General features: G+C 37.5%; 1 protein-coding gene across 10 annotated transcripts in view; it reads left to right on the top strand.

Annotated features, from left to right (window-relative positions):
- The window catches only part of ctnnd2 (catenin delta 2), a 932,891-nt gene that overhangs the window by 862,016 nt on the left and 49,667 nt on the right, over positions 1–21,208 (top strand). For 7 of the 10 annotated variants that reach the window (XM_062979377.1, XM_062979376.1, XM_062979380.1 and 4 more), the window contains 3 exons: positions 7,990–8,200; positions 15,170–15,254; positions 19,703–19,828. In XM_062979377.1, the coding sequence (XP_062835447.1) occupies positions 7,990–8,200; positions 15,170–15,254; positions 19,703–19,828 (422 nt within the window). The remainder of the gene's footprint in view (positions 1–7,989; positions 8,201–15,169; positions 15,255–19,702; positions 19,829–21,208) is intronic. The other 3 variants (XM_062979381.1, XM_062979383.1, XM_008108868.3) reach the window with 1 other exon arrangement.

The raw sequence follows: 21,208 nt of genomic DNA, 5'->3' as shown, positions 1-21,208 counted from the left end.
CATTTCTTTCTGTTGTTAAATAGACTGTGATCTGCCACATCCCCTATAGCTGCTTTCTTTTTTAAAAAAAATATGATTTTCCAAATGTGATAGATTCCTTTAGCTAAGCTGGCACTCAAACTCCTAAGATTCCTGCCACTCACCATGTCCTTGTTACCCAGTTTTTCCCTTGCTGGATTGGGTTAATGATTCTTAAAATAATTCCTTAAATGTAGAGTTGTTGTTTTATGGGTGCCTTCGTTTGTGTATGTGTGGCCTGATTTAGGCTTGATAGAATGCCGGAGACAGGCTTAAATCAATGCTAGGAATAGGTTTAATAAACACAATACAAAATAGTTTACTTTTAACAATATATCCTTTTGAACTCCCCAAAACCATAGGTAATTCTCTCTTCTTTTGAAATCCAAAATCACAAACTTCACTGTGGACCTCATCACATTAATGAATAATCTGTTTCAATAAGTATGCTTACGTATTTTAATGACTGATGCTGTTTTCAGATAGAATGCATACTAACCCTATCACATCCAAATACTACAATTTGTACGTTTAGAAAATACTGCACTTTGACTCACTGCACTATAGAAGGCTGGCTCCTCCCAATCCATTTGAATGCCTTCCTATGTCACTCTGTGACCTTTTTAAAAAATTAAGATTACACAGTGGCATAGTCTCAAAGTCCTGAACTACCGCTCTCATGAGATTTGAAACTAGCTTTAATCACTCTCTAAATATTCCAGACATGAGTCCTGTCTGCATGCTGCTTTCAGCATATGAAAGCAATATTTTCATTTAATTTGTGCTGACACCCAGATGCAGCTGATGAAGTTCACATTACTGCCATATGCAAAACTTTGAGCCAGTTGACTTTTCTTGTGCCCTTGCAAGAGTTTTTTCAAACATGTTAGGACCATGTGAAAAGTTGACCCCCTATATATATATATGGTATCTCCGTATGAGTGTGTGTGTAGTTTCAGCATGCACCCTTAAACTCTGTGTGTGTGTGTGTGTGTGTGTGTGTGTGTGTGTGTGTGTGTGTGTGTGTGTTCTGAACTGTGTATACTTTAAAAATGCACATCATCTTTTTGTGTAGATAACAATATTATGCAGAAAACAAGTTTCCTGCAAAGAAAATAAAATTTCTCCGTGGAAATTGGTGTTTTGTGTGCAGAAAACTTGTTCTTTTTGCCAAAATCTTATTTTCTATTTTTTAAAATGTTCATATGCATTTATTTTTGCACAGAATAAGTCCATATTGCAATTAGGCTTGGAAAACTACACAGTTTTTGATGACTGTCTCAATGTGAGACAAATGGTTCATTGCTTCTTGTAAGAATGAAATTTATGAAAATTTACATTGCTAGTTTGAAAAATTGCAATAATGTTCTCTTTGGGTCCTTGTTCAATCCATTGGTAAGGCTTTCTATTTTTTCTTCAGCGGTCTTTTCACATCAGCTGTGATCTCCTACTTGAACCATCTTTGGCAGCCATGCTGGAATTGTGTTGGCAACTTTTACAGATCTTGCACAATAGATTACACTTCAGCATCATTTGTGGTTTCTCATATAGAGCTGAATAACTCTTTTACTATTACTACTTCATGGTATTTGAAATGCATTCCACAGTCACTACCTATTTAATGTCTCCAGATCACTGATCATGATCGCGAGCATAACCATTTTGCAGTACCTTTTCTTGCCACCTACTGACTATTGTACTATTAACTTTGTAAAAGTGCAAGCAGTCTTTTTAATATTAAGCCCAAAGGGTTTGTGATCTTTGTTCATAGATTCAGTTTCTTACCATAATACAGAGAATATCTCAAAAGAAAAATTAAAGTGTAAGAGAGAGATAACAATAGCATTTTCCCATTTGTGTGTTTTCGCTTAGCCCTTTACCAGGCAACACAGAATGGGACAGGAAACCCACTGTAAATTATAGTGCATTAAAAAAATGTTTTGCTGCACTGACATTTCAGATGAAATTAAGTGTCCTCGGATTGAATACTAGATCCTACATCATAATTACCAACAATTAGAAGTGAAGGGCTGTTTAAATTATCAGGCTCTGAAATGTCATTGCAGTTCTGAAGTAAGTTATCAAGATTACGGAAATATTTATTAGGCATTTGCTAGAATCAGCCTACAAAATTATGCAAAATGTTTGACCAGTAATAAAAGAACATGTAGACCTCTGAATGCTATAGGACTGCATCTCTTATAATAATAAACTTTATTTATACCCCGCCACCATCTCCCCAATGGGGACTCGGGGCGGCTTACATGGGGCCACGCCCAAAACAATACAATGTAAACAGCATATAAAAGAACAGCACAACACAATACAACAAACAATACAGTAAATAATATCCATAATATCTTATGAGCCATAATTAATACTAAGCATAATATTGCAAGATTATAGGAGCTGTAGTACATAACATAGGAGCCCCAGTGGCAAAGTGCATTAAAGCGCTGAACTGCTGAACTTGCAGACCGAAAGGTCCCAGGTTCAAATCCCAGGAGCAGCTTGAGCGACCGCTGATAGCTTCAGCTCCTGCCAACCTAGCAGTTCGAAAACATGCAAATGTGAGTAGATCAATAGGTACCACTCACTCCGGCGGGAAGGTAACGGCGCTCCATGCAGTCACGCCGGCCACATGACCTTGGAGGTGTCTACAGACAACGCCGGCTCTTCAGCTTAAAAAATGGAGATGAGCACCAACCCCCAGAGTCAGACATGACTGGACTTAACGTCAGGGGAAACCTTTACCTTTAGCTTTAGTACATAACAACATTTTGGAAGGCAAACACACAATTTATGTTTTAGTTGCACTTGACACACCTTTTGAGAAATAATCTCCCTTCCTATCCACAATGCCCATTGAACTTCCACCATGAAATAAACAAACCAGACACAGGAAAATGGATCTAAAGGTTCATTTCCTGAACTGTTGTGGATGAGTCTCTGAGTAGCAATAACAACAGGGAGTTGGAAATTAGGCAGGCGAAAAGGTCTACTCGGGAGCAAGACTTTATTGAAGAGCAACAGCAGAAGAGAATTCGGCAAATACTTACTGAACCCACTGATGAAGGATTTGATGGGGATGATGGGTTTGGCAATGAAGCAGTTTCTGTGAGAAGTGCTGGGAGTGACACTGATGGGGTTGGGGATGAGATGGATTGGACAAAAGTAGCAGAAGTGAGAGCAGTGTGCGAGGAGCCTACAAGTAGTGACACATTCAGAGGGTTTGTTGGAGATGAAACTTGGAGGGAGGATGATCTATGTGCTGTTTGTGGAGATGTGAGTAGAAGCAGGAGAAGGACCTCTTGGCAGGTAAGGCAAAGAGCAGCTCGGGCAGCACAACTGGCAGCTGAGCATGGGGTGATGTCTGATTCTAGTTTGGAGGAGAATGCTGGAGTGGCTGAGGGCGGGGAGTTGTCTCATTGCAACTCAGAGGAAGATTTGTAATATAAGGAGGGTTGGTTGCAATGGGGACGTTGCGACTGGAAAAGTGTATGCTGTGTTGCCTTGCTACGCTGGATCGTGATTCCTGGGATCTCTGACCTTCGTGGATCTTTTTGGAACTTTGCTACTGTTTTGGCTGGGACCTTGGACCGCTTCTGGACATCTCTTGCCCTGACTTTGGATTGGACATTTGACATGCTGGTGTATCCTGTTTGCTGTGGATAACCCCTGGCCCGGCTTGATTGCGAGCTTGCTACATCCTGGAATGTGTTTGCTGAGACGATAGTGTGTGTCTTTCCTTTGCCATGTATTTTGGTTAGTGGGTTGGTGTTTTTTAGGATTTTGGGACTCTGTTTTGCCTCCATTTTGACCGGTTGGTCTGCGTTTTGTTTTGGAATACTATTTTGTTGCTGTCAGGCATTTTTGATTCGTTCGAGCTGTACCTTCAATAAACTGTTGTGACTTTGCACTTGGGACTGATTTCGTGGCATCTGTATCTTGACATATTCATTTTCTAGAACTTTTACAAGATTGAAAACACCGTTAAGGGGAATTAATCTATATGGAAATAACTCTTGAGTTATTAGCTACCTAGTGAGAAATTTCTCTGGACTAGGTGTCATTCCCTTTGACCATCTCCAAGGATATATATGGTCGAGCACTATGGATCCCGAGTTCCACCCAAAATTCTTTGGCTGCACACCTCGGATGATCTTAACTGGAAGGCCATCCTGAGGGCACTCCCTCCCAAACATTTTTTTCTAGATAGTAAGGTTGATTTTTTGAGCCTTGTTACTGAGCTTTTTTCAGCTGAAGAGCAAAGTAAAAATCCACTGAAGAATTGAGTAATTATATTCACTCCTATCACCAACACTATCTTAGTGCTATCTCCCCTCTGAATCTCAAATTCAGGTCTGTGCTTTCAAATGTAAGTACCACAAGTACATGGGTAAAACAGAAAAAGGAATAGGGAAGAGACTGGTTTTAACAGTGAAAGGACTACACAGATAAAGAGTACAGACTCTTTCACTGGCCATTGCTGTTGCCCCCCTGTACTCATCCCTGATTTTCTATAGTGCCCATGTTCCAGAAGTGACTGTAGCAAAAACCAGTGCATCTTATTGTATTCTTTTTTTCTATTAAAATCAGCTCACAGAGACCTGTTTTGTATAACTGGGATAATTGTGTGATGACTTGTATGCAGAATTGCCTCCGTCATGTACAAATTTGATCCTGAGTCATAATGATATAGTGTCTTATATTACGTGTCCTTCAAGTTGTTTCAGACATCTGATGTCAAAGATTTCTTGGCAAGATTTCTTCAGAGGGGGTTTACCTTTGCCTTCCTCTAAGGCTGAGCGGGTGGGGCTTCCCACATTTACCATACTAGGTTGCTTTCTATATCTGAGTGGGGATTTGAAACCTGGTACTCAGTCCCAAAGTTAAATACTCAAACCAGCTCCCAACACTGGTTTTCAGCATCTTCCCTATTCTGGCCACAGTTTGTCTATAGTTGTCAAATATTTCTATTTGTCAAGAAAACAGAACTTTTTGCTAATCTGTTTTATCCGAAAGACAACTGTAAGACAGTGTCACCTTCACTTCTTGTACTTTTTTGCTAGTTCTAATCTAGACAGAAACATGACAACCATGGAAGAAGGCTGTGCTGGAAAAATATACTATAGATTCTAATCCAGAAACGCAATTACTTTTTGCTCACCTCTTCCTAGGTGTAGCAGATTTTAATAACTTAAAGAATAGGAAGAGAGACAATATAAAATTGAGACTGACCTCTGGAAATAAGCAGAAATAACTGTAGTCTCAGATAACTTGATTCTGTAGCGTCAGAAAATCTGCTCTCGACAACCACATCCATTCTGTGAAAGCTACCCTGATATTACATTTTCAATTTCCTCCATTCTCACTTTTCGAATAAATCTAGAAAGATAAAAGAGCTTTCTTAGATGCTACACAGTCTTAAATTTAATCACATTCAAATCCTTTAATGTGTGTTGAGTCATCAAGTCTATAAGTTACAGAAAACATATATTTGCTTGCAGATCAACAGAGTCTCCTTTCGATTAATATAAAATCTCATATTCCCCTTCAAACTCTTCTCCCTCAATAATTATACTGAAATTTGCAATATTGAAATGGAAAAATTTGAAATTTTGTGACCAAAAGTAAATCAAAGCTTTTATAAATTTGGGGGAATATGTCATTAATAAAATAAGTAATCACTATACCACATTGACTCTTGGAAAACACCACACTGATGGTCATGTGAGATTACAGTATATCATAATTGCACACACTCCGGTACAGCATATGTTTCTGCAATTGACATTTTTAGTGTACTCTACCTAAATCAACAGAAGTAATGAGTTAATTTATATTATTTTCCCCATAGAACTCTATCACAATTGATTCTCATCATTTTCCAAAAAATCTGAATTATTTTAGAGGGAAAAGTACACACAACACCTAAGTATTTCTGGTTGTTGTTTTGAGTCTTTTTTATGGTTTCATGAGTTAATGATTGAACCGGGGAGAAATATTTGGAATGGGCTGCTTGAAGTGATCCAGATCACTGACTCTCATGTTACAGCCGTTGTTGTTGTTGTTGTTGTAGTTGTTTGTTTATTAATACCTCGCTTTATCTCCCCTGAAGGGGACTCAAAATGGTTTCTTTCTCACCATTCTCCAAATCCAACAAAAAAGATCTGAATGCAGAAGACTTCTGCTTGTACAGCAAATTAGGTTAGAGAGAGCCATCTATCTCTATACACTCATATTTGGATTGTGACCACTATTCAAATCAAATTAAGGCTTAAAATTGTAAAAATAAAACAATTACTGCAAAGCTGGATGTTTGTATTTCCTAACTGGGAAAACATGGTTCTTTCTAAAGTTCTGACATTCATTGTGTTACAGAATGCCAATGCTATGACGAATGTTGTTATAATGGTATTAGTGTCACACCTCAGCCCTGATTCACCTTGCTACAACACACACACTCCACCACAGCAGGCTTGAGTTTTTCAATTTTATTGATAAAAGATAGCAAAACTTAATAAAAAGCAGTAAAGTAATAATCCAATTGCAAGTGCAATCCATAAACAAAGTTCAAAGGCTTCATAGATATTAGACCAAAGTCCCAAAAATAGCAAAGCGGTTCCAAGGTAACATGAGAACATGAGCTTCAAAAGTAATCCAAACACAGATTCTAGGCATGAGACGAGACTTGAACCGAAAACAAGGCAAGAGCTGTTTCTCCAAAAGCAAGGTTGCTCTGACTGAAATCTTTCCCAATTACATCTCTTTTTAACCTTCCTTGCAAGACATAAACACATTCCTGTGCACTCTTGTTTTCCCGCGCCTGCCTACAATTGTCACAGAGCATCTGGGGCCTGATCTCAACTTTAACCTGGAATCCCTGTCTACCAAGCATTCATCCCCCTCACTGCCATCTGGGCCCTGTTGACAATTCTCAGACTCCTGTAAAAGGTCATTCTTATCTTTGTTCAACTCAGAACTTTCCACATTCCCGTTTTGTCTGTTTTCCCAAGCCATCCGCACCTCCTGAATCCACCTACATTTCTGAGTCATCAATAGTTCCTGGGACAAACTGCTGTTCCAGCTGCTGTTCTACATTTCATGCTGAAACCCAAATCCCCTTTCATCATCACACTGAAGCACAAAAACCAGAGGACATTTGAATATGTAATTTATACAGTTTTCTTCTTTCCATTCATCTTTGTGACTTTTTATTTTTCAGGTTGTATTTTACTAGTGTGCCTCTATTTACAGAAGGTTATTTGACCCAGTGGAGGCTAATGTCACCAGAAGAGAGGAGGGCATTTTTCTGTCATTCCTCCAGCCGTCTGTAACATCTTGTTCCTTTTCCAGATCTACTCTAGAAAACAGGGACCTTTATAACCGCATGAAATAAAAGGGGGGGGGGTTTCTCTGCTGAAGGAAGGGGAGAGTTCATTTCTTTTTCAACTCTGCTAAAGGAGGCACTTCCTTCTTTAGCAGAGAATAGCAGTGGGTGAAGATACCAATGGGATATGACCCACTATTTTATCTTTTTATGGTTTAATAGTATCTGATGAAGGACTCAAGCATAGAAGACATCATAAGCACTCATTCTGAGGGTGTGCATTTGAAAACATTGTAGCTACTCCTCTTGCATGCATTGCATATTGTGTAAGATACTGTGGAGAATGAGAATTTGCAGGACTAGTGGTTAAAAGCTAAAATATGTATGATGATCTTTGATAAGAAGGATATGCTTAAAAATTATTATCAAACTGAAAATAGGTGACCTGACTTCATGTCATTTTGTATTTGAGTCCCCTTTGGGCAAGATAAAGTAGGGTATAAATAATAATCTTCATCATCATAGTAATAATCATAATAAATAATTGCAGGCAATTTGCTTTTCTTTCCTGTATCTCCCTCTTCATTTTTTCATCTTTAAATATAATTCCTCTTTCTTCTTCTTTTTCTTTCCAAAAGGCAAGTATGCCATGCGGGACCTGGTCCACCGGCTTCCAGGAGGTAATAGCAGTAACAATTCAGGAAGCAAGGCCATGTCTGATGATACTGTTACTGCCATTTGTTGCACCTTGCATGAAGTCATCACAAAAAACATGGAAAATGCCAAGGCCTTACGGGATGCAGGAGGAATCGAAAAGCTTGTTGGCATTTCCAAGAGTAAAGGAGACAAGTACGTTTTTGCAAATCATCTCATGCCTATCAGCTATAATTGAATTGTCTGCTCTAATGATTTCCTTTAATTCCGGAGTTTATAATGTATTAGTAAGCTTGACAGATGACAAGGAAAGGTTGGGGGACAGTAGATGGATAATCTCACATCAATGTATCTGATTCTTGCAGACATTATTGACATTTGAGGCGTATTTATATGCCCGAAAAAGCATATAAAGTCTTAACCTATCAGCATTGGCTAAGTTTGGAAAGTGCATCCTTATATGCTTACAATGTGGTTGTGTCTTTTCCCATTCCTACCAAAGACACATAAAAGGGAATATGCATGTCAGTGCAAATACCATTACTGAATTAATGATTGGATAAAATGTAGGGGAGGTACTGATTGAAAAAAAATATAAAAACAGAAACATATTATATCTATGTTATTAAGAAAATAATTTCAAATATTTCAAATACTGAGAAATACAGTATGGTGTTAACATGCTATAATTTCCCCATATCATATTTGCATTTGGCAAAAAAAAAACCCTAAAATTAAAACACAAGCAACAAAGAGAATAAATTCTGGTACTGTAGTAAGCCACATTCTGTTGGTTACCAAGGCTGTGTCTACACTGTAGAATTACTGTAGTTTGACACCATTTTAACTGCATTAACTCAATGCTAGAGAATCCTGAAGTTTGGAATTTGGTGAGGCAATTTCACTCTTTAGCAAAGAATACAAAAGACCTTGTAAAACCACAAGTGGTATCAAACTGCATTATTTCTCCAGTGTCTTCCCCTAAATCCAATCCAAATTATATGCTTGTGTTAGTTTAAATAAGTTTGGGTCTGGCAACTGTAATTAAAAGACAGGAAATAAAGGCATGGTAGATCATGGGTGTCAAACTCATTTTCACGAAGGGCCACATCAGCCTTATGGTTGCCTTGTGATTGTAAGATTTTATAAATGTAACTGTGTTGCCCTGGCATTAAAACTTTTGTGGGCCACATAAAATGATGTGGCGGGCTGGATTCAGCCCATGGACCTTTCATTTGACACATATATGCTAGATGATATACAACTTTGGAATGAAAACAATACATTCTGAATAAGATAAGGTAATGCAGGAGTAAGTTATACAGAAAAGACCTTCTGGATTAATAAATATTACCCAGGTGTGAACAGATTTTAGTTATGTAGTTATAGCAAATAAAAATAAGGATGAATGTAATATTTGACACATGGAACAAAAAGAATGTTCTAAGCTTTAAATTCTTCTCTGGCATGGTTTGAAATCCTTCCCCTTTACATGCTGACCTGGTGACAACAACAAATATAAAAGGTTAAATATTATGAATAAGAATAATAATGAAAAATGCTGGCGAGGGTGCCAGGAAATTGGAACCTACATGCATATGTGGTGGGATTGTAAACATGTAAAAGGTTTTTGGGAATTGGTCATAAGGGAAATAGAAAATATTATGAATATAAAAATTAGAAGGAATCCAGTGGAAATATTACTTTTAATTAAAAAAGAGGATGAGAAACATAAGAGGGAAAAAATTTTAATAGACATGCTATTAACAGCAGCTAGATTACTAATTGCAAAATATTGGAAAGGAGAAATGAAAATACAAATTAATGAATGGTATAAAGAAGTTTGGCGAATGGCACTGAATGACAAGCTAACATCAAATTTAAAAGTAAAGAAGGGATTATGGAAAAAAATGATTTTGAAAGTATTTGGAGAAAATTTCTAGAAAAATTATTGGAAAAAGAAGATGGGAATTTACCTCCAAATGAAGAATTGAACTTTTGGTGGGACTACAGAAGAAGAGATGGCTCTGGGGAAGGGGAGCACAGGGGTGAATGTAAATAAAAGAGGGGGAAATGTATAGAATATGTTTATATAATTGTAACTTTTTCTCAATAATAACAATAAAAATATTTTTTTTTAAAAAACAACAAATATAGATGACTTTGCAGTAGTCCTTGGATAGGCTACAATTCCTAGGTCTGCTTGGCATGCCATATACCAGGGAGAGAAGGAAAAGTGGGAGTCATCCCTTTGGTGTCACCATACCTACTTACTTCCAGTCATCACAATTGTGGTGGTTAATGGAAAGGTGAGGGTTCTGGGGCAATCTAGAGATGGTGATGCCCAGAAGTTCTAGATCAGTGGTGATGAACCGATGGCATGTCTTCCAGAAGGGACACGCAGCGGCCTCTCTCCTAGCACATGCAATGTCACCCGCTCCCCAACAACCCCTCGCTCATCACTCCCATACCCCCAACCCCCCCTACTTTGGGCACTCCATTTCTAAAAGGTTCACAATCACTATTCTAGATGAATGAGATGCAGAGGAGGAAACTGAGGCTGGTATGGAAGAAAGCCAGCCTGCCTTTTTCATTTTGTGCATCTTCACTTTATTCTGAGTGAATTCAACACAAGTTGGAAGCGAGGGCTCAAATTGCAAAGAAAGCATAGCCCTTTGAAAGATAACACTTTTGAAACATTTGTGTGGAAACATCAGAGATTTAGATTCATTGTCCAATATCAAGAAAAATGGGAAAGAGACTTGAGAAAGAACATCTCAGAGGAAATGTGGACTCACTTCTGTAAACAATGTGAAACACTGACATTGAGTTTAACCTTAGACAAAGATTTTTTTACAAGATTTGTTTAGATGACATCTGAGTCTGTAAAATCTGAATATACACCACAGAGTCATGTTGGTAGGAGATGGGGAAATATCAGAGGAAATTAGTTTCCTGTTTATTGGAAGTGCTCTAGGATAATACCATATTGGAAATTAATGCTGAGTTATGTAAAATAAATAAAGGATTATGAGATTTCACTGGATATTTGCTTTATTTTTCTGCTTAAAAGACAGGCTAATTTTGAATGATTTAGAGAAGACAAAGGTGGCAATAAGCTACAAATATGTGAGGGAAGCAAGAATATATAGAACAGTATGGAGTAGTTAGTGCATATCTGAGACATCCTGTTTATGATTTAAGTGTCTAATTTTTTCAACATTATAGAAGGAAGCACACATTTTGTTCAAAATGTGCTATGCTTATTATGCTCCATTCATGTTATGAAAAATAATACAGGAAACTGTTAAGCTACAATGATTATTTTTCTTCCTTTTCTTCTTTCACAATGTTGGCAGTTGGTAGTTAAATTGTCAACCATTATAAACTTGCAATTGCATTGTATGATTTTTTGTAAGAAAAAATGCTCCATAGTGCTTTAGATGAGGATTGTTTATTTTGAAGTCTACAGTTTCCTCTTCTGATCATTAATTTGGTTTTAAGTAACCAACTGAGCATGAAGACATAGTGTTTTGTATTCATATTGGTAATAGGGTTGTCCTGCTCATTGCCCTGCACTGAACCCCCTTGGGGAGACTAGTGCTATGGTGGGGAAGCATTGTGGAAATACAGTAGTGTGTACAAGTAAGAATTTATTTTATTTATTTATTTACAGTATTTATATTCTGCCCTTCTCACCCCGATGGGGACTCAGGGCAGATCACATCACACATATAAGGCAAACATTCAATGCCTTAACATAGAACAAAGACAAGACAAACACGGGGCTCCAAGCTGGCCTCGAACCATGAGGCCGAGCTGGCCTCATGACCTCTTGGTCAGAGGGATTTGTTGCAGCTGGTTGCTCAACAGCCTGCGCCACAGCCCGGCCCCAAATTTCACTGCCACAAGTTTAGATGCAGACCATTAATTACTTGTTTCACCCTTCAACCTATGTAAGACTTTGAAAAAAAAAAGTAACAATTTGTTCTGTCCACATTTGTCAGTATCCCTAGCAAAGTCCATATCTATATATGTGTGTTCTATGTACGAGGGTTGAATGAAAAGTAATGCTTCCACCTTTGTTACTTAGGTATGGATGGGAATATTTTAATAAATCAAATGCAGAAATAATCCTTAGAATGTGCTCTTTAACTACCACTATTCACTTTTCCACATAATCACCAGATAATTGGATACATTTCTGCCAACGATGAACAAGTTTTCTGAAGCTGTCACGGAAGAAATTGACACTATGTTTCCACAACCAGCATCTCACAGTACCCATCGTGCACAGATCTTCTGATAGCCAAGCAAAGCAATAATGTGACCCACATTATGCTTGAAATTTCTCTGAGTGATACGACAATTGTCCTGAATCAATCGGTCAACCTTTTGCTTGTGAAACTCTTTCTTTGTCATGCAAGTCAGATGTTCCCACCTCAACATCTTTAAACTTACTCACCCAACGATGAACAGTACTCACATCAACACAATCACCATAAACAGCTTGCATTCTCTGATGAATCTTCTTTGAGGTGACACCTTCTGCTGTCAAGAATTCAATGACTGCATGTTGCTTAAGTTGCATTGACCCGCCATCTACAAATGGTTCCATACTTTGCACTTTAACAACACAACCATTCAATGCTAAAGCTTCCCGCCAAATGGAACTGTAGAGGAGAGTCTACTGAGCAAGCCAGTACCTGCCACATACCAGTACTGCCATCTGTTGAGGAGTTACAAAGATGGAGGAGTTACTTTTCATTCAACCCTCGTACGTTTACCAGAAACCACTTGACTACTATGAACCATGATAGGGAATGACTAGCCGAAAAGGCTTCTCTAGTTAAAATCTTGCATTAAATCTCTGAAAGAATGCAATTTTGTTATCTGTCACTGTTCACTTTCCCAAGATTAATAAATTAAATCATTGGACAGAACTGAATGCTCCCATATGCAAGGTATGATATCCTGCACTTCCAGAACAATGCAGCATGGACAGGAAAGTGCACTGATAGAGAAGAGCATCTCTGAAACAAAAGTGATACATTTGATAGCATACTCTGATAAAATATGACCAGAATCTCTTTTCTCAGTTAGATAGGCCTGGTCAAAAACTCTGTGATGTTTTTCTTCAATCTCTGTTTGTCTGTGACATTACACCCTATCATTAAGCACACTCTTCCAGGTGGATACTTTTTGTTTTGCAGATTCCTTTGCTCTAGAGCCGTGGTTCTCAACCTGGGGTCCCCTGAGGTTTTTGGCCTACAACTCCCAGAAATCCCAGACAGTTTACCAGCTGTCAAGATTTCTGGGAGTTGAAGGCCAAAAACATCTGGGGACCTCAGGTTGAAAACCACTGATCTAGACCAGGTGTTTTGAACTTCAACTCCCACAATTCCAAACAGCTAGTAAACTGGCTGGGATTTCTTGGAGGACCAAACGTTGGGAATTACTGTTTTAGAGAAACTTCCTTACCTATACAAATCCTTTCCCACCCAAAAATATCCCCTTTAAAAACCCAGATTCCAATGGTAGTTCATTGGGCAGAAAGAGCCTACCTGATGCTTTCATCTTCAACCAAGAATTCTAGGGAGAAAGTGTTTCACACCTGCTTTTGGAGATCTGTTGCTGAATCACAGTTTGGGCCCAGGGTTTGGTCCTTTTCAAGCTGAAATCACTCTTTCAACAGCATAACAGCACTCCACATCAGAATTTTGACCAGATAATTTCATTGTTTTATTCTGGATTAGTGATTTATGGTTAGTATTCTCTTCTTTGCACTGCTTCAACAAGGAGTAAAGGAGTACTGCACTTCCAACTTTCTATCCAGAAAGTGCCAGGAAGACCAAAAAGGAGTAATTTCATATTTCAAAAATATGTTTTTAGGAGAGAATTTTCCCTACACATTGCAGTTCCTCATTTGACCACTTTTCATCATTGTGTGTTCACTGAGGTTAACAAAATAATTATATTGTCCTCTCTTTTTTTAAGCCTTTGGTCTCATCGCTTCATCCACTTGGCAGTCCCTAATCTAATCACTTAACTCCAATCCCTTTTGGGCCCCTTCTACACTTCCATATAATCCAGATTATCAAATCAGATGGCCCACATTATCTGCTTTGAACTGGATTATATGATTCTACACTGCCAGACTCATATAATCTGGCATTGTTATAAGGCATTGTAGACTCATATAATCCAGTTCAAAACAGATAATCTGGATTTTATATGGCAGTGTAGAAAGGGACTTAGTCTTACAAGTTTGCTCAGTTGCACCAGTATTTCCCTATCATGAAGAAAGCTCCTAGTTAGATGGCTATCTCAGTTTTTTGTGTGTTTCACACTGATAAAACTCCAACATAGTATTTGCTTAAATCCCAATGTATATTTTATTTCTTACATGTGTTCAGTGAAATTCCTCTTTTAACCAATTCTTTGTGAGTATGCATTATTGAGTCCAGTTGCTTAAGACATGCCATGGCAAGGTTCCATTTGCACTACACATTTTCAGAACTACATCCCACTTTTAACTGTTACAACAATGTTTCGAGGAATCCTGGGATTTACAATGTAAGGAGGAACATTTAGAATAATCAGCCAGAGTGCTCTAGTGCCTCACTAAATTAAAAAAAAAAACTTAGGAATTCAAAGCAGCCATGGAAGATAAGGTGGAATAATCACTCTATTGTTTTGTGTGAATGAACCCAAGGTCTCAAGATGCCATATAGAGAGTATATGAGTGTATGCATGTGTTCTGAGAGCATAGCTGGTAAAAATTAATTTTCTTCCAAATGAATTTAATTTCATTCCCTGTAGTTTGTGCATTATTGACCTTCTACCCTCAAGAGCTGGGGTTTTTTAATTTTGTTTTTCCTTTTCAAATTGCTGGGATGCTGTTTTGATCTTAATAAACACTCTTAACCTTTCAATCAGCCTACTAAAATTGTTCACCTTTTCACCCTGCTTCTAACACTGAAGTGGTACTCAAGAATTAAAAGGGATGATGAAAAAATCTGTTAGCCACAACAGGTTCAGCTCTCACATATAGTTGAGCACACATCTCCTAAAGTTTTGATGGAAGGGATGAATATAAAACTGTTTCTTGAGGGGTTTTTTTGTTAAAATATTATTCTTTTTCCCAACTTGTTTCCCAAACAGACATTCACCAAAAGTAGTGAAGGCAGCATCTCAGGTCTTAAATAGCATGTGGCAGTACAGAGACTTGAGGAGTCTATACAAGAAGGTAAGATATATTTAATTACTCTTCTACCATTCTTAAAATTAGCATCTCTCAGGCAGGGGTGAGTTTAAAAGTAAAGGTTAGTGACCTAGTATTTGAAATGTAGGTTTGTTGTACAAGTGTCTGCCTTCCCTGTCTAACGTAAAAGCACGCAGATCAGGGACACAATTTCTTCAGAATACAACATACCTTTTGGTTGGAGAAACATATTTTCACCATATTCAAGTGCTTGTCCTTGGAGTTATTGAAAAATAAATACAAAAAAGAACTACGTTTTAAATCTCCTTTCAGTGATTCATACTGCTTACAGGGATTTTGGTAAAGCACACATAGAACTGACACTTTAAAAAAAGAAAAAAGAAAAACAGCCTTTGTTGTGGTGCATAGTGAAATGACTTATTTAATAAGTGGCTATCAATTAGTCTGTACAACTTGCAAACTGGCCAAAGGTATGAATATTTCTAATGAGTTGTCACTTGTTAAAATTTGTCCTAAATTCAATCTCATCTTTAGACCTATGACTTTTAGCTTGACAAGGATTCCTAAAACATAGGTTAGCTGGATAAAAACAAACTAAGGTTTTACTATCCATTGAAATCATCACCAAAGTATTGTAATGATGTAGAACCTGCTTTCAAGTATGAGCATTTGGGTTCCCAGGGATCCCACCCTAGTTTTCCAAAGAGAGAGTTAAAAACAGAGCAATGTAGCTGTTGCTTTGCTGATGAAGTGCATATTAAAACCACAGATTTGTTGAGAAAACAAATCCTGTATCTTAATACTGAATTGTAACCCCCACAACGCAACAACGTAATGATATGCAGAAACACCCGCTCAAATTCAGTTTAGTCTTGACTAAAGTGGATACACTTAATCAATTGTGAAATAAGTAAACACTTATGTAAAATCCATCAATTCTCTGGACTTAATCTAGAGACTAAGACATAGATTCATGTCATTACTTTTATTTAAACTGTGTTTTTGTAAATAAGGGAAATTACATATACTGTATAACAGAAATATTTGTCCACAACCATAGAAGATTATTGTGCTTCTATGCTATATTGGCATATTTTAAGGTATTGAACTGTTATCCAAGATGGACTTTTTTGTAAATAGATACTAACAGAGAGAAATAAATGAACTGGGGACATTGTCTATTTTTTGTAATATAAAGAGCAAGACAGTAGAAAACTGACATTTTCATTATCAGTACCATATCTTATTCCACTCATTGTCAACACTGGAGAGCAAGCTTGCTGTTTGAGCTTGCTGGTGGTTTGTTGGAGAACTTCTTGAAGTGAGATTACACCAGTCAGAAAAAAGACAGGAAGTAAATGCTACTATGGATTAGAGAATTATGCAAAGCAAAAAAAAAGAATGCTTAAAATGCTGTCCAAGATGTGAAGATTTTATTTGTCTGTTGTGATTGTTCTTGTGTTAAATTATCCCATCACTCAATATCCCACTCAAAAAAGAAAGCTGTCAAGACAGCTAAATAATAAAAAAGAAATCCCCATACTGGGGTCAAAAACAGAGGCTTACAAATATGGTTTCTTTTAAATAAGGCATAACTTTCACTCCTTGTTCTAATTTAACTGTACTGTAACTGCTTTAAAAAGAGATTTTGAAATCCTAGTAACAAACTCACTGAAAACACCAGCTCAGTAGGTTCCATGATGTTCTTTGACCCAGTAAACCATTCCATCAGCAAAACTAAAAAAGAGACAATTTCTGCTGATTCTGTCTACTCACTGCAATCCTTCACCCATCTCCCAAAAGTTACAAACTGAGAACTGATGCATTCCTCAAGTCTCCTGACAGTATTAGGTCTTTCTCCCTATTAAGTTGATGGAAGTTCCTGTTAAATTAAAGTCACTAGAGAAACACCACAAGTTACCAATTACTGCTGCAAGGAAAGGAGAAAGTCAGTTTTGAAAGTTTTTGGAAGAGAGTTTAAAATAACTTATATCATAATAATCATAATCATAATCATATTATACAACGGTGGTGAAAATATATGCAGTTGTCTTTCTATAATGGATACTGTCACACTTTTTTTCAAAAAGAACATGGGAGATAATCCAGAGAAGTTAGATTAACTGTTGGCTTCAAGTGAGAAAGGGAAGGCAAGCATTTAGTGTGAGGAGGCTTCCAAAATTGCAAATGTTAAGATGTTGTGAAGAGAGATAAATCCGTGTTACAAAGTAATGCAACACTATGGCTCATCCAGTAAAGTAGATTGAGGACATGATCAAAGCAAAAAGCAAGGAAGGTATTTCTTCAAGCAATGCATAATTAACTTGCTGAATTGACTAGCACAAGATATAATAGCTTCTAAAAGGGTTTGACATTTCACTGGATTTATCTAAAGCCATTAGTCCCAATAGCTGCATGCAACCTTTAAGTTCAGAAACAGTCTACCAATTGCCCCACATTAGACTTAATATAACTTAGTCAAGTCTTCAGCAAGTTAATTTTTAAGTTTTTATGCTTTGATTTCTGTTAATCCCAACTCCAGTTTTTCTTTTAATGCCTATAGCTTCACTCCAGGCAAAGTATGTGTTTGCTTCTCATTGGGATGAATAGCTATAGCCTTAGATAATGTTCTCAAAGAGAGACAGAAGGAGGAACGTTTGCCACATTGATGATGATATCTCCATATCAGATGTGGAAAGAATGAGACTAAGTTGGTTAAGACAGAAAAATGTCTGTGGTGAAAAAATAATTTGTTGACTGGATGCCATTTATTTGTAACTGACACATCATTAATTATCACTTTCAAACAAATTAGTGAGTTTGAGTGATTTTTTAAAGAAAACTATATAGAATACTTTCTCTTTTCAGCATGTGCTTTAAAAGCATTACATTCAATGCAGGTGAGCAGAATAATAAAATTTAAAACCCATCTTGCTGAACCTTTTCATTATTTTGATGATCCCCAATGCGATTCTCTTTCTCTGGTTATTTCTTCTCTGCACCATTCCTCTTTCCTGTTCCTTGCTTTCACTAAGCTTGGACCCCCATTATCCCCATATTGCTGTTTTTTGAGCACAAATATAAAATGTTCCCACCAGCTTCTGTCTCCATATTTTATACCAAATGAAGTTTCTAAATAGTTTTCAATTGTATCTCCACAGCAATCCAGTCTAGACATGGTGAAGGCATTGTGTAATTATGGCCCAATTGTCTTTCTCCAGAAGCAGTCACAGGTGGCATACCAACATAAGGTGGTTAAAAAAAGAAACAATTCTACCCACAGTTGTCATCTGATATTTATGGAGCAAAACCAAGCCCTGTATGGAATACTTCTCTGTCCATAGGGAATAACTATCATCCCTTGAAACCTCATTCATTTTGACCCTTTTCCTTAGAACATACTTTATTCGTCCTCATCTAAGCCATCATTGAATCTGATTCAGAACTCTCATAATTTCCTTCTGGTTGCTTCTAGAAAAGAAAGATACAGTTGTGTTCTTCCATGTATTTATACCCAGTGTTCTCGCAACTGTTTAATCCAGATTTTAAATAATGGGAGATATAATTGAACCTTGCAGCAGTTGACAGGACAGGACAGGACAAGACAGGAGTCTTGTTGAGCTCCCTGGGATTTCTGTCCAAGATATAAATAAAATCACAAAAAGACATTGGTATGAACAACCCAAAAGGCTGGAATGCTCAAAAGTACCAAGTCAAATAAGGCAATCCTGGTACCAGTAGAGATCCTGGATCCAAACTGATAAGAATGTAGAAAATAGCCATTTTTATCCAGAGCTGGGGTGAAATCACCTTTCCCAAAAGTGGGTAATGCATGACTTCAATTAAACTTGCACCCAGTAGAAATTTTTTTTTTGTATTTTACTACCCTGTTTGAGCTTGCTCTCACTTCTGCCTTTCCCCATCCCCAATAGTGTGATTGTTGCTACTTCCTCAGCTGCTACCATCTTGGAGTCATAACATTAAAGTCGTTCCTCAGTGGACGTAGTTACTATATAAAACAGCTTGGCTGGTACATCATTTGCTATGTATAGGAGCTACATCCATTGAAAAATTACATCGCTAAGCATACTTGGTCACAAGTGATAGGCGATGATAATGATGGTGACATGGATAAAAGGCTTTGCATGTTATTCAAGACACATGGAAACAGCACAAAGGCAGCAGCTGCCCAATTGAAAGGAGGGAGTTACTTTTCCTCACTGCTAGTAGACTCACAAATCACAACAATTTGAAATACTGGTCAGACATTTGTACTTTTGATTTTACATCATGGTATCCATAGGGTTGATGATCACCTGTAGCAATATGATCCATTTCTGACTGTAATTTAACATTGTTATAGCTGTGCCAAAAAAAGTGTAGCCTAGATCCCATATTTATATGTCACTGTAGCAAAATACCTCATTGAAATGAATGATTGATTGATTGACTGATTGATTGATTTATGGCAGCGGGTGGCCCCAGACTTCAGAGTGGCTGAGGACAGAGGATTTTCACCTACCCATCATTCTGAGTCATGGCACGCTCAGCATACCCTCTCCCAGAACCAAGATACCAGAATCTATTCCCAAACCCAGGTATTCGGGCTGTCAGCTGACTAGTCTTGATTTGTGATTTTTTAAACTTATTTATTTCTTTTACTTATGATTTTTTAAATTCTAAAACTTATATGCCACAAACAAAGCCTCACATAGTGGCTAACCAATAAAATATTAACACATTTAAAACAATAAATGATATTGAATGCATATCTAGATTTTCATCTGCAAGAACATTGATGAGTGTATTTAAATATTCATTCATGCAAAATGCAATTAGGGAAATGAATGTGTTGAATATATTGTAATAACTTGTGTTTTTATCCAAGACTCCTTCATCTTGCTTACAGTGATAGTGGAATTAACACCGCTCACCCTATTGTTAACTGACCAAAGAGCAGTTTTAACACTGGGGGGGTGGAGGCACTAAAGAGCACGGAATAGGTTTACTTTGATCCTTTTATCCTAAATGTTTACAGCATGTTATGTATTTTGTATATTTCTGTCATTTGAAATTTGCTCATCACTAAGTGTTAACAGGAAAAAAAATACCCAAAGTCAAAAATGTTGTCTCTTCAACTATATTTTCCCTTTTGATAGAATTGTGTGAAAAAGGTTTGGCTTGACTTAATGTTTTTTCCTAAGGCATGCAAGAAAGTATAAAAATAGAACAGAATTATTAATAGCTTCGTGTGTATTAATACAGGTCTGCACTCCACGCCCAAAACAATACAATGTAAACAGCATATAAAAGAACAGCACAACATACTACAATAAACAATACAGTAAATAATATCCATTACAAAATAAAACAAGGAGACAATAAAAACAAGGGCAGACCACATGAGCATTAAGTTAAAACTCGGGGTGAGAAAGACATAAAAATAAAAACCACAGCGAACAGGGTCATAAGAGAGTGGGGTATTCTGGAGGATAGATATTAGGGGGAGCAACGGAAAAGAAATATAAAATGGTTACTCTCCAAAAGCGCAGCGAAAGAGCCATGTTTTCAAGTCTTTCTTGAAGGCTGCTAGTGTGGGGGCTTGCCTAATCTCCGTGGGCAGAGAATTCCACAATCGAGGGGCCACAGCAGAAAAGGCCCTCTCCCTTGTTCCCTTGTCTGGGATATCGGGAGTGGGGACAGGAGAGCTTCCCCTGATGAACGAAGGGATTGTGTAGGCTTGTGATAGGAGATACGGTCACAAAGGTAGGTGGGTCCCAAACCGTTTAGGGCTTTATATGTGATGGTATACAATGTACACACACAATGTACAATGTACACACACAAGGCAAACATTCAATGCCATATGAACATAGAGACAGAAACAGAGACAGACACAGAAGCAATTTAACCTTCTCCAGCTTCCAGCTTCCTGAGGGTATGCTTGATTCCGGCCACAGGGGGAGCAGCTGCTTCAT

This window comes from Anolis carolinensis, chromosome 4 (assembly GCF_035594765.1).
Source record: "Anolis carolinensis isolate JA03-04 chromosome 4, rAnoCar3.1.pri, whole genome shotgun sequence".
NCBI lineage: Eukaryota > Metazoa > Chordata > Lepidosauria > Squamata > Dactyloidae > Anolis > Anolis carolinensis.
This window is presented reverse-complemented; position numbering and strand designations above follow the sequence as displayed.